Source organism: Coregonus clupeaformis, unplaced genomic scaffold (assembly GCF_020615455.1).
Source record: "Coregonus clupeaformis isolate EN_2021a unplaced genomic scaffold, ASM2061545v1 scaf0119, whole genome shotgun sequence".
NCBI classification, from domain to species: domain Eukaryota; kingdom Metazoa; phylum Chordata; class Actinopteri; order Salmoniformes; family Salmonidae; genus Coregonus; species Coregonus clupeaformis.
Window position 1 is genome coordinate 309125 of NW_025533574.1, and position 14263 is coordinate 323387.

At 42.6% G+C, this 14263-nt stretch overlaps 1 protein-coding gene across 6 annotated transcripts in view; it reads left to right on the top strand.

Annotated features, from left to right (window-relative positions):
* Window positions 1-14263, top strand: part of LOC121568833 (C-Jun-amino-terminal kinase-interacting protein 4-like) — a 43649-nt gene that overhangs the window by 6140 nt on the left and 23246 nt on the right. For all 6 annotated transcript variants that reach the window (XM_041879272.2, XM_041879273.2, XM_041879275.2 and 3 more), the window contains exons 2-5: window positions 4436-4556; window positions 8652-8722; window positions 8950-9044; window positions 13962-14112. In XM_041879272.2, coding sequence (XP_041735206.1) covers window positions 4436-4556; window positions 8652-8722; window positions 8950-9044; window positions 13962-14112 — 438 coding nt within the window. The remainder of the gene's footprint in view (window positions 1-4435; window positions 4557-8651; window positions 8723-8949; window positions 9045-13961; window positions 14113-14263) is intronic.

Genomic DNA, 14263 nt, shown 5'->3' on the forward strand with positions numbered 1-14263 from the left:
CGTGACTGACTGGTCTACATATCACCTTGCATCATACGTAACTAGACCTACTCATTATTATTTGTAGATTAGTCAGTCACCATTTACCCACAATGCATCACATATAGATGTTCTTGACCATGGACAGTGAAAACGTTTTTCACTCTTCAAGACTCTGCTTGCCTAGACTCACTGCACTGCTTTCAACAACACATTGTTGGGACAGATGACAAACTGACACTGGTAGTACTCCAAAACAAATGATGCAATTTTAACCGGTGGTTCAAGAAGTATCTCTGGGTAGGCCCAGAAACCTTGTTCAGAAGCACAACATTAGATAACTATAGTGCTGCATTGGAGAGTGGAGATGATGACAGGGCAGCCTATTCCCTAAATAGTACACTACTTTTGACCAGAGCCCTAAGGGCCCATTTGGTGCACTACATAGGCAATAGGTTGCCATTTGGGACTCAGCCTAACTGTTGAACCGCATTAATCAGAGTCCCGATGAGGGGCGTTATGAATCATGGGGGTATGGAATGTTCCACGCTGTGATTCCTCATATGTATCCTCTCCTTTCCTCTTTATAGTCTCCATCCTGCCCAGCAGAGGTTGGTTCCCTGGCGCTCACTGTAGGATCTGATTGCCTGTCAAATCAACTACTTTTTCATAAAGTAGATTTTATTTAATGTCACTCATTATATTGCACTCTATTCTAACCAAACCTGCATTAGCAGTTCATATCAGTAGTTGTCACTATGCACTAGCTAGTTGAAAAAGATGGCTGCCTGTCTCTGTATTTGTGAAAGTTATGGTGGTGCTAGAATCCATAAATTCTCTCTTTATGGTTGAACAAATGTGTGTTCATATTGTCTGCAGACTGCTCTGTGGCGGAATTTGTAGGTTTTTTACTTTTAAGACAGTGAAATTTGCGCCACAAACATTTGTGAATAATCACCAGCAGTGGATATAAAATAATATGCCAACAAACATTACTGGACTAACAAACTGTCTGACCAACCTTGTCAGAAACATCAGTATTCATTCTCCTTGGGTAGCAGCAGCAGATCGTTTCATCTATTTATCCTGTGCCAAACACATTTATTCAGGGAGTCTAAATCATAAAGTTAGCTGCTGGCTGAATGATTGCATCAACTTAGCTAGCTAATGTTAGCTAGCTAGATATCTGAGTCTCCCGAGTGGCGCAGTGGTCTAAGGCACTGCATCTCAGTGGTAGCTGTGCCACTAGAGATCCTGGTTCGAATCCAGGCTCTGTCGTAGCCGGCCGCGACCGGGAGACCCATGGGGCGGCGTGCAATTGGCCCAGCGTCGCCCAGGGTAGGGGAGGGAATGGCCGGCAGGGATGTAGCTCAGTTGATAGAGCATGGCGTTTGCAACGTCAGGGTTGTGGGTTCGATTCCCACAGGGGGTATGAAAAAAAATAATGTATGCACTAAATGTAAGTCGCTCTGGATAAGAGGGTCTGCTAAATGACTAAAATGTAAATGTAATATCTAGCAAGGCTACTCTAAAACTAACGTTAGTAGTTTTGTTAGCTAGCTAGCTATAGATTGGATAATTCTAGATAGTTTTAGAGGATGAATAAAGTGCTTTTATTAACTGCTTTTATTCACACATGCCTTGTTGTCCATGAAAATGTGTGTTCGTTCTCTCATGAGCCAGGCAGGCAGGAGAGGGTTTCCACTAGATAAGACGACCACAAAGTCAGATTGCACCAGGATTCCACACTGGAGAGGAGCGTGAGCGAAGAAATAAACTAAGTGCAAATCAAAAAACAATGTGCTGCTGCAACCAAAAAAGTTGTTGGGAGGCGTGGTTGATTAGCCTCTGTAGGCTGTAGCTAGGAAACCACTGTGACTGACACGTGAATCCATCTGTCGCAGTGAGCGTGGGGGTTACCGCATGAAATCCCAGGGACAGGGTTGTATTCACTAAAACATGTAAACGGGCTGAAATTGGGGGAGGTACTATGTCAACTTGTCCAATAAGAAATGCCTGCTTTCTTTTTTGTTGCAAAATGTTTTTCTATGATGTGAAATAATTAATACAGTTGAAGTCGGAAGTTTACATACATTTAGGTTGGAGTCATTAAAACTCATTTTTCAACCACTCCACACATTTCTTGTTAACAAACTATAGTTTTGGCAAGTCGGTTAGGACATCTACTTTGTGCATGACACAAGTCCTTTTTCCAACAATTGTTTACAGACAGATTATTTCACTTATAATTCACTGTATCACAATTCCAGTGGTTCAGAAGTTTACATACACTAAGTTGACTGTGCCTTTAAACAGCTTGGAAAATTCCAGAAAATGATGTCATGGCTGTAGAAGCTTCTGATAGGCTAACTGACATCATTTGAGTCAGCTGGAGGTGTACCTGTGGATGTATTTCAAGGCCTACCTTCAAACTCAGTGCATCTTTGCTTGACATCATGGGAAAAGCAAAATAAATCAGCCAAGACCTCAGAAAAAAGAATTGTAGACCTCCACAAGTCTGGTTCATCCTTGGGAGCAATTTCCAAACGCCTGAAGGTACCACGTTCATCTTTACAAACAATAGTACGCAAGTATAAACCCCTTGGGACCACGCAGCCGTCATACCGCTCAGGAAGGAGACGCGTTCTGTGTCCTAGAGATGAACGTACTTTGGTGCGAAAAGTGCAAATCAATCCCAGAACCACAGCAAAGGACCTTGTGAAGATGCTGGAGGAAACAGGTACAAAAGGTATCTATATCCACAGTAAAACGAGTCCTATATCGACATAACCTGAAAGGCCGCTCAGCAAGGAAGAAGCCACTGCTCCAAAACCGCCATAAAAAAAGCCAGACTACGGTTTGCAACTGCACATGGGGACAAAGATCGTGCTTTTTGGAGAAATGTCCTCTGGTCTGATGAAACAAAAATAGAACTGTTTGGCCATAATGACCATCGTTATGTTTGGAGGAAAAAGGGGATAGCTTGCAAGCTGAAGAACACCATCCCAACCGTGAAGCACGGGGGTGGTAGCATCATGTTGTGGGGGTGCTTTGCTGCAGGAGGGACTGGTGTACTTCACAAAATAGATGGCATCATGAGGAAGGAAAATTATGTGGATTTATTGAAGCAACATCTCAAGACATCAGTCAGGAAGTTAAAGCTTGGTCACAAATGGGTCTTCCAAATGGACAATGACCCCAAGCATACTTCCAAAGTTGTGGCAAAATGGCTTAAGGACAACAAAGTCAAGGTATTGGAGTGGCCATCACAAAGCCCTGACCTCATCCTATAGAAAATGTGTGGGCAGAACTGAAAAAGCGTGTGCGAGCACAGAAGGCCTACAAACCTGACTCAGTTACACCAGCTCTGTCAGGAGGAATGGGACAAAATTCACCCAATTTATTGTGGGAAGCTTGTGGAAGGCTACCCGAACGTTTGACCCAAGTTAAACAATTGAAAGGCAATGCTACCAAATACTAATTGAGTGTATGTAAACTTCTGACCCACTGGGAATGTGATGAAAGAAATAAAAGCTGAAATAAATCATTCTCTATACTATTATTCTGACATTTCACATTCTTTAAATAAAGTGGTGATCCTAACTGACCTAAGACAGGGAATTTTTACAATAATTAAATGTCAGGAATTATGAAAACTGAGTTTAAATGTATTTGGCTAAGGTGTATGTAAACTTCCGACTGTATGTCTGGTAAACACGTTCAGTGCTGCTGCTTTCACACCTGATTGAAGTACTGGGGCAAATTATGTCTCTCCACACATTTTCCGGCGGCTCTGCGCTCCCTGGTATGTTCTTCTAGGGGGGAGGAGCAGAGCAGGCCTGGATAATACAGTATGTAGGCCAGATGATTAGCTGTGGCCTTTCCAGCTGTGTTGAACGTTGCAGATAGAAATGTGTTGTATAGAATGTCATGGCTTTGTTTAATGCTGAAAAAATATAATTATCTGATGTACTGTATGTAGGTAGCTCTATTTTCAATGCATCTATAAATGCAAGCACAGAAAAGAAGAAAGGAGAGGAGTGAAGAGCAGGCCAGAGTAAAGGATTACAGCTGGCAGGATGCGGAAGCACACACACACACACACACTGGCTTTCTGTCCAGGACGCACTTCTCTGACACACCAGGAGGATGTGGGAGGGGAGGGGACCTGCATTTACGGGTGAACAAAAGACTTCCAGATCCTGGTCTCTCTATCCTGTGGGAGTGTAATGTAGTAGACATCCCTGCTTCCTAGAGTGTAGTCTAGACTATGTTGTGGCAGTAGATACACGTACCGCTCTGCACAGCTTACAGGATGGTCCTGTATTTGGTCAAATAATTATTCTGCACTTTATATTCTCAGTGTCTCTTTGTAGGTGGTAAACTGTATTATGCAATGTGTGGTGTATGTGTGTATGTTACTGACTGAGAGACCTCTGTGTGTGTGTCTGAGCAGAAGTTCATGGAGTTTGAGGACAGTCAGGAGCAGGAGAAGAAGGACCTTCAGAACCATGTGGGCAGAATGGAGTCCCACTCCCGCCAGCTGGAGCTCAAGATCAAGAACTATGCAGACCAAAGTAAGTTTACAGACCACTCACACACACACACACACACACACACACACACACACACACACACACACACACACACACACACACACACACACACACACACACACACACACACACAGGCTGAATCCCAAATGAACCCCTTCCCCTCCACTTGCACGTTCACACGCACCTCTGCCATTTGCACAAGTGTCCCAAAGCTGAGTGAGGGGATAATTAGCCCCTCCGGTAGGCACTTCGACTGAGCCTGCAACACTGCCAGCTCCATAGCAAAGTGCAATCCCATAAGGCACCGCGTTATTTTTGAGTTTGCGCAATTTCACACAAAAGAATGGAGAGGCGTGCCTAATTATATGACACATGCGTTTGTTTATGTCTAATGTCGAGACTTGACACATGTAAAATATGAAATACCTCCCAAATTAAATGTTTAACTGTTGCTGAGGTTTAGATTTTGTAAAACAACAGGGTCGATTTGTTAATTTAAATGTCATGCTTGTTTTATTATTTAAAAGTGGAACATGAATTGCATCATTCAAGTCAGGACTGTATCTCGACGTTGATGGGTTTATTGATCCCCTCGCCACTCTGGAAGTCACCCTCAGTTTCATCAGCAACACGTGACAACGGAGTGAATTGGTAGGGGCGAGGAGGTGGTTTGGGATTCACCATCTCACTCGTCTTTCTCCTCTCTCACACTGAATCCACACATACATTACCCACCCACCCACACACACACACACACACACACACACACACACACATGCATTTCACATCATTGGTATGCCTACCATTTTGCACACAGCAGTCAATATATAGCATCTCCTTGCAGCTCAGTGCTGCTGTATTTCCATGATATTCTCTGTCTCCGCCTTTCTCGTCTCCCATTCATCTTTCTGATAATTAATTAGACACACAATCACTCACTCACTCACACACTCACACACACACACACATTCATTCACACTCTTTTCGGGTGACAGTAATGGGATTACAGGATTACTGTTACTCCCATCCTCTTTAAGTGGCAGCCAGGCACCACATCCCATTGGTGGACTTAGGAGGGGAGTCTGATGCGGCGCTGAAGGGAACACAAGCATCCACAGTCTGATGTGATAGCTCAAACCTCTGTTAGCAATGACTTATTGAGGAGGAAGAACCATAGCTTCATAAACTGACACACTCCTGTTGTTCTTCAGTGTTGGGAAAATGCCAATCTGACTGCCAGTTCCTGCTTCAGCCATTTCCTTTACTGTTGTCATGCTAAACACTTGCTAAAGCAGAAACAGACTGGCAATACAGGACTGGGAAATGCTGATTTTTAACGGCACACGCCCTGTGTGTATAAACAGTCATGAGTCCCATCCGTGTAGTTAACCATCTATAGAGCACGCTGCCCTGGCTGCTGCCACTCCCAGTCTATGGTGAATAATTCATGGTTCATTATGCTGCTCCCAGACAGGCGTTCTCCAACCAGGGCAGAGTCCACAGCTACTCTATGTGTAGAGTAGCCCAAAAGCTACTCTGTGTAGATAGTCTTAAACCGCAGGCATCTTCTCTTACTTGCACCCTTACTTCAATATGGAAACTTGTATGAAAGGAGAAGATGAGTGGATTTCAGATCCGTGGTTACTTTTCAGGACAATGGTACACTAGAATGCTGTTTAGACATGGCCTGTATTTGCAGCAGGGTTGGTGTCAATTCCAATTAAATTCCAGTAAATTCAGGAAGTACACTGAAATTCCAATTCTCTTCAATGCTTTTCAGTTAGGACAATTTGGAATTGGAATTTGGAATGGAATTGACCCTAACCCTGATCTGCAGACACAACTCTTGCTTTCATTGGCATTGGCGTTCATTGTCTTTTGTCAAAAAGAAACAGAATATTGCATAGATGCAGTTCTTCCTCTCACCCAGTCCACACAACGGAGTGAGCCAACGTTCTAAACACACTAACTCGGTCTACATCATACCCACTCTCGCCACTCCTCAGAGAAGGACCCCATAGCTGTCCTGCGGATGCCTGTTGGGCAGGCAGAGAGAAAGACCCCTCCCATAGCTGGCCACAGTCACTGGTTCGTATGAGTGGCTGGAAAGTATTTCCACCACTATGGGCATGTTAATGTCATACACTGCGCTTATGCTTAAAATACGTGATAATCAATCCATCCATATGTGGTGACGGTAAGGCACCAGGCTAGACATGTGCAGTATACATGGTACATGGGTGCAGTTGAATAGTACATACAGTATATGGCTCTGGCTAATTAGACCTAAGACAGGGAAGAGCTGAATGGAGATCAGAAGACAGCTAGCTACTATTCGATAATGCAGAATTTACATAGCCTATACTCTTACATACAGATCTGACAGCATGTCTGTCTGTCTGTCTGTCTATCTAATCTGGTGTCAGAACAATCTGTCCTCCTTTATGTGAAGTGGAGTAGTGGTCTCTCATTCAGGAGATGTATAATGGCTTCATATAATATCAATAACACCACACTGAGATTACGTTAATTAGTGAGATGGGGCCCTTACCATGTAATAGACAGTCGGATAGCAGGGACTAGTTAATTAATTCCCTTTTTGATTAGTATAGCAGGGACTAGTTCATTAATTCCTTTTGATCAGCATAGCAGGGACTAGTTAATTAATTCCCTTTGATCAGCATAGCACTAGTCCCTGCTATGCTCATCAAAGGGAATTAATGAACTAGTCCCTGCTATGCTGATCAAAGGGAATTAATGAACTAGTCCCTGCTATGCTGATCAAAGGGAATTAATGAACTAGTCCCTGCTATGCTGATCAAAGGGAATTAATTAACTAGTCCCTGCTATGCTGATCAAAGGGAATTAATGAACTAGTCCCTGCCATGCTGATCAAAGGGAATTAATGAATTTGTCCCTGCTATGCTGATCAAAGGGAGTAGAGCTAATGGGGAGCCAAAATAAATACAAATACTAGACTATACTGCCAGTCTGATGACATCATCATAAATGTCCCACCACCACAGCCTTGTGTGACATGCATTCCAAGTGCCAGTAGGCAACATCATGGAAATGGTACTGTTGACCTTGTTGTAGTGGTGCCATGTTCCCATCTTATATCATTCTCCCAGAATGCAATTATCTGACTTCACAGATTATTCTAGGGTTAGCCCTGTACCAGAACATCACCATTAAAACCCCTTATCCACTTAAACTCTGTTTCATCTAGACACAGAGTTGAGATGCTCTGTTTGATATATGTACATCAACAGTACATATCAATTCATCATATGAAGTTACCCCACCCTTATTTTCCTTTCACATCAGAAACAGACACAGAATCCCTCTAGAATAGTCATGGCATTTTCAATTCAAACATTACCATAACATCACAGTAGTATTTTCAATTCAAACATTACCCCAACGTCCCAGCAGCGTTTGAAGAGTGTTAATATCAGTGTAATTGATAGTATCCCTGTGATGTGCTCCAGCTGTTGTGCTGCTCCGTGCCAGGCTTAGGCTAAACCTGACAGACTAATGGGAGGATTAGTTTTTTTTTGTCACCTCTTAAATCGGGCCTATTTAAAATCATTTGAGAGAGATTACCTCGTCTCAGTGCTGTAAATCCCCCGCCCCGTTGGCGTCACACAGCAGTCTAGTGTCTGATGGCTTATTACTGTTGAACCGAGGACACCTAGTGGCAGCTCATTGTCATTACAGGGAGTAGTGTATAGAGAGTCCTACATCTAGCCGTCTTGGGCTGCTTTTAATTGATGTTGATAATGTGGGCTGGCTGTAGTGGCTATAACAGCGTTGATAACAGACTACTAGCCACAGTTGTCTCTCTAGAAACGCAAGAGAATGAATATTTTATCTCAGTTCAGAGCAGTTCTATTTGTGTGGTCATTAAAGCTTTACCTTCTGTCACATATGGTGTTACTGATGACTCCCATTGGTTAGCCTCTGTGCCTGTGTGTTTCCTTATAAGAACAGCTACTCATTTAACGGCTGACTAGACTCGCGTTGGATAAGACTGACTGACTGACATCATCTGACTGACTGTCTGTCTGACAGACTGATAATCTGACTGATGTTCTTTCTTCTCTTCTCCTTCAGTCGGCAGGATGGAAGAGCGAGAGTCTGAGCTGAAGAAGGAGTTCAACTCACTCCATCAAAGACACACAGAGGTAAAGAGAGAGAGAGAAGGGAGAAAAGAGGGAACTCTTCCTATCTGTACTGTTTTCCTAAGAAATAAGATTTCAAGTACCAAAAGTCAAACTTACCTATCTGTTCTGTCCATTACAGATGATCCATAACAACACGGACCATGTAGAACTAACCTCTTTGTTCTGTCCATTACAGATGATCCATAACTACATGGATCATGTAGAACTAACCTCTTTGTTCATTACAGATGATCCATAACTACATGGAGCACGTAGAGAGGATCAAGCTACACCAGATGAGTGTAGCAGACACTTCAGACTCGGGAACACTGGGCAGAGTCAGGTAAGCCTTGGTGTTATACAGGTAACTGCCAAAATAATGGAAACACTTGATTAAATGAGGGTACAAAGTATATTAAAAACAGGTGCTTCCACACTTGTCTGTTTCCTGAGTTAATTAAGGAATTAACATAAAATCAAATCAAACTTTATTTGTCATATGCGCCGAATACAACAGGTGTAGATCTTACCGTGAAATGCTTACTTACAAGCCCTTAACCAACGATGCAGTTCAAGAAAGAGTTAAGAAAATATTTACCAAATAAACTAAAGTAAAAAATAATAAAAAGTAGCACAATAAAATAACAATAACGACGCTATATACAGGGGTTACGAGTACCGAGTCAATGTGCAGGGGTACAGGTTAGTCGAGGTAATTTGTACATGTAGGTAGGGATAAAGTGACTATACATAGATAATAGACAGCGGGTAGCAGCAGTGTAAAAACAAATGGAGGGTCAATGTAAATAGTCCGGGTGGCCATTTTGATTAATTGTTCAGCAGTCTTATAGCTTTGGGGTAGAAGCTGTTAAAGAGCCTTTTGGTCCTAGACTTGGCACTCTGGTACCGCTTGCCGTGCGGTAGCAGAGAGAACAGTCTATGACTTGGGTGACTGGAGTCTTTGACAATTTTTTGGGCCTTCCTCTGACACCGCCTAGTATATAGAGTACCAGTCAAAAGTTTGGACACACCTACTCATTCAAGGGTTTTTCTTTATTTTTACTATTTTCTACATTGTAGAATAATAGTGAAGACATCAAAACTATGAAATAACACATATGGAATCATGTAGTAACCAAAAAAGTGTTAAACAAATCAAAATATATTTTATATTAAATAGCCACCCTTTGCCTTAATGACAGCTTTGCACACTCTTGGCATTCTCTCAACCAGCTTCACCTGGAATGCTTTTCCAACAGTCTTGAAGGAGTTCCCACATATGCTGAGCACTTGTTGGCTGCTTTTCCTTCACTCTGTGGTCCAACTCATCTCAATCCATCTCAATTGGGTTGAGTTCGGGGGATTGTGGAGGTCAAGTCGTCTGATGCAGCACTCCATCACTCTCCTTTTTGGTCAAATAGCCCTTACACAGCCTGGAGGTTTGTTGGGTCATTGTCCTGTTGAAAAACAAATGATAGTCCCACTAAGCCCAAACCAGATGGGATGGCGTATTGCTGCAGAATGCTGTGGTAGCTATGCTGGTTAAGTGTGCCTTGAATTATAAATATATCACAGACAGTGTCACCAGCAAAGCACCCCCACACAATAACACCTTCTCCTCCATGCTTTACGGTGGGAACTACACATGCGGAGATCATCCGTTCACCCACACGCGTCTCACAAAGACACGGCGGTTGGAACCAAACTTCTCCAATTTGGACTCCAGACCGAAGGACAAATTTCCACCTGTCTAATGTCCATTGCTCGTGTTTCTTGGCCCAAGCAGGTCTCTTCTTCTTATTGGTGTTCTTTAGTAGTGTTTTCTTTGCAGCAATTCGACCATGAAGGCCTGATTCACACAGTCCCCTCGGAACAGTTGATGTTGAGATGTGTCTGTGACTTGAACTCTGTGAAGCATTTATTTGGCCTACAATTTCTGAGGCTGGTAACTCTAATGAACTTATCCTCTGCAAATCTTCTGTATACCCCCCTTACATTGTCACAACATAACTGATTGGTTCAAACGCATTAAGAAGGAAAGAAATTCCACAAATGAACTTTTAAGAAGGCACACCTGTTATTTGAAATGCATTCCAGGTGACTACCTCATGAAGCTGGTTGAGAGAATACCAAGAGTGTGCAAAGCTGTCATCAAGGCAAAGGGTGGCTATTTTAAGAATCTCAAATATAAAATATATTTTGATTTGTTTAACAGTTTTTTGGTTACTACATGATTCCATATGTGTTATTTCATAATTTTGATGTCTTCACTATTATTCTACAATGTAAAAAATATTTAAAAAATAAAGAAAAACCCTTGAATGAGAAGGTGTGTCCAAACTTCTGACTGGTAGTGTAGGTCCTGGATGGCAGGAAGCTTGGCCCCAGTGATGTACTGGGCCGTACGAACATCCCATCATGCTTAGGGTCATGTATAAAAATGCTGGGTAGGCCATTATTCTGGCTCCCATGGCTATGCCCACATAGGATGACAGTGACCCCATCCATAGGGCACGAGTAGTCACTGAATGGTTTAATGAGCGCCTGAGACAAAACACCAAATTATGGAATTTATCGTGGAAGAATGGTTTTGCATCCCTCCAATAGAGTTCCAGACACTTGTAGAATCTATGCCAATGTGCAGTGAAGCTGTTCTGGCTTGTGGTGGCCCAAAGCCCTATTAAGACGCTTTATGTTGGTGTTTCCTTTATTTTGGCAGTTACCGTTGAAGTCGGAAGTTTACATACACCTTAGCCAAATACATTTAAACTCAGTTTTTCACAATTCCTGACATTTAATCCTAGTAAAAATTCCCTATTTTGGGTCAGTTAGGATCACCACTTTATTTTAAGAATGTGAAATGTCAGAATAATAGTAGAGATAATGATTTATTTCAGCTTTTATTTCTTTCATCACATTCCCAGTGGGTCAGAAGTTTACATACACTCAATTACTATTTGGTAGCATTGCCTGTAAATTGTTTAACTTGGGTCAAACATTTCGGGTACCCTTCCACAAGCTTCCCACAATAAGTTGGGTGAATTTTGGCCCATTCCTCCTGACAGAGCTGGTGTAATTGAGTCAGGTTTATAGGCCTCCTTGCTCACACACGCCTTTTCAGTTCTGCCCACAACTTTTCTATAGGATTGAGGTCAGGGCTTTGTGATGGCCACTCCAATACCTTGACTTTGTTGTCCTTAAGCCATTTTGCCACAACTTTGGAAGTATGCTTGGGGTCATTGTCCATTTGGAAGACCCATTTGCGACCAAGCTTTAAATTCCTGACTGATGTCTTGAGATGTTGCTTCAATATATCCACATAATTTTCCTTCCTCATGATGCCATCTATTTTGTGAAGTGCACCAGTCCCTCCTGCAGCAAAGCACCCCCACAGCATGATGCTGCCACCTCCGTGCTTCACGGTTGTGATGGTGTTTTTCGGCTTGCAAGCGTCCCCTTTTTCCTCCAAACATAATGATGGTCATTATGGCCAAACAGTTCTATTTTTGTTTCATCAGACCAGAGGACATTTCTCCAAAAAGTACGATCTTTGTCCCCATGTGCAGTTGCAAACCGTAGTCTGGCTTTTTTATGGCGGTTTTGGAGCAGTGGCTTCTTCCTTGCTGAGCGGCCTTTCAGGTTATGTCGATATAGGACTCGTTTTACTGTGGATATAGATACCTTTTGTACCTGTTTCATCCAGCATCTTCACAAGGTCCTTTGCTGTTGTTCTGGGATTGATTTGCACTTTTCACACCAAAGTACATTAATCTCTAGGAGACAGAACTCGTCTCCTTCCTGAGCGGTATGACGGCCTGCGTGGTCCCATGGTGTTTATACTTGCGTACTATTGTTTGTACAGATGAACGTGGTACCTTCAGGTGTTTGGAAATTGCTCCCAAGGATGAACCAGACTTGTGGAGGTCTACAATTTTTTTTGAGGTCTTGGCTGATTTCTTTTTATTTTCCCATGATGTCAAGCAAAGAGGCACTGAGTTTGAAGGTAGGCCTTGAAATACATCCACAGGTACACCTCCAATTGACTCAAATTATGTCAATTAGCCTATCAGAAGCTTCTAAAGCCATGACATCATTTTCTGGAATTTTCCAAGCTGTTTAAAGGCACAGTCAATTTAGTGTATGTAAACTTCTGCCCCACTGGAATTGTGATACAGTGAATTATAAGTGAAATAATCTGTCTGTAAACAATTGTGTCATGCACAAACTAGATGTCCTAACCGATTTGCCAAAACTATAGTTTGTTAACAATACATTTGTGGAGTGGTTGAAAAACGAGTTTTAATGACTCCAACCTAAGTGTATGTAAACTTCCGACTTCCGACTTCAACTGTACCTGTAGATGCAAACATTAAAATTCCAATAAAACATTTACAAAAACTACAGGTTACAATTTTAAAAACTACAACTTCAACATCAGAATAAATGTTGACATTTAACCCCTAGCGGCACCAGGGGATCAGGACACAGGGAGTTCTGCAGGTTATTCCAAAAATGGGAGGCATTAAAACTGAAGGCGGATTTACCTAATTCGGTGGGGACCCGAGGGATCTTAAGAGTTAACTAACCCTTTGAATGGGTTTGGTATCTCATTTTTTCATACTTCATCAACGAAGTTAGGTAAGTTGGAAGCTTGTGTAGGAGAGCTTTGTAAACAAAAAGGGATTAGTGAAGTGATCTACAGGTCTTTAATGAGGACCAGACAACCTTTTGATACAGGATGCAGTGATGCATATTAAAACTGTCACCTGTGATAGGGCCTCCTGTAGCTCAGTTGGTAGAGCATGGCGCTTGCAACGCCAGGGTTGTGGGTTCGATTCCCATGGGGGGCCAGTATGAAAAATGTATGCACTCACTAACTGTAAGTCGCTCTGGATAAGAGCATCTGCTAAATGACTAAAATGTCAAATGTAAATAAAACGAACGGCGCTATGGTAGACGGCATCCAAAGGTTTAAGAGTAGTGGCTGCTGCATTCTGGTAAATGGTGTCACCATAGTCAAGAACTGGCAGGAAAGTTGACTGTACAATCTGCTTCCTGCTGTTTAGGGAGAAGCAAGATCTATTTCTAAAAAAGAAGCCCACTTTAAATCTTAGCTTTTTAACTAGCTCATCAGTATGTTTTTTAAACGTTGTCAATACAAATGCCCAGATATTTATAGTGTAGTTAGTGTAGCCAGTCATGCTCAACATGCCCCTCACACTGTATCATCTGACTGACCCTCTTCCTCTTCTGTCTCTAGGAAAGAGCGTCCCATGTCTCTGGGCGTCTTCCCCATGTCAGGAGGGGGGTCAGTTCTGACCCCTGACCTCCAGGCCAGGTCTGAGACATCGGGCGCAGAGGCCTGGATCTTCAACAACCTTGAACATCCGCGCTCCAACGCCAGCCTCAAGGTGGGAAATGGGGATGGCTCGATAACAGATACACAGAGATGTGATTGGCATAGCCTAGAAAACAAGGGGAGAAATGCTACTGTCTATTCTAATGATCAGATACATTTGAATAATCCTAAGTCTGTTTATTTCTGCCTCGGTGAGGCTATAG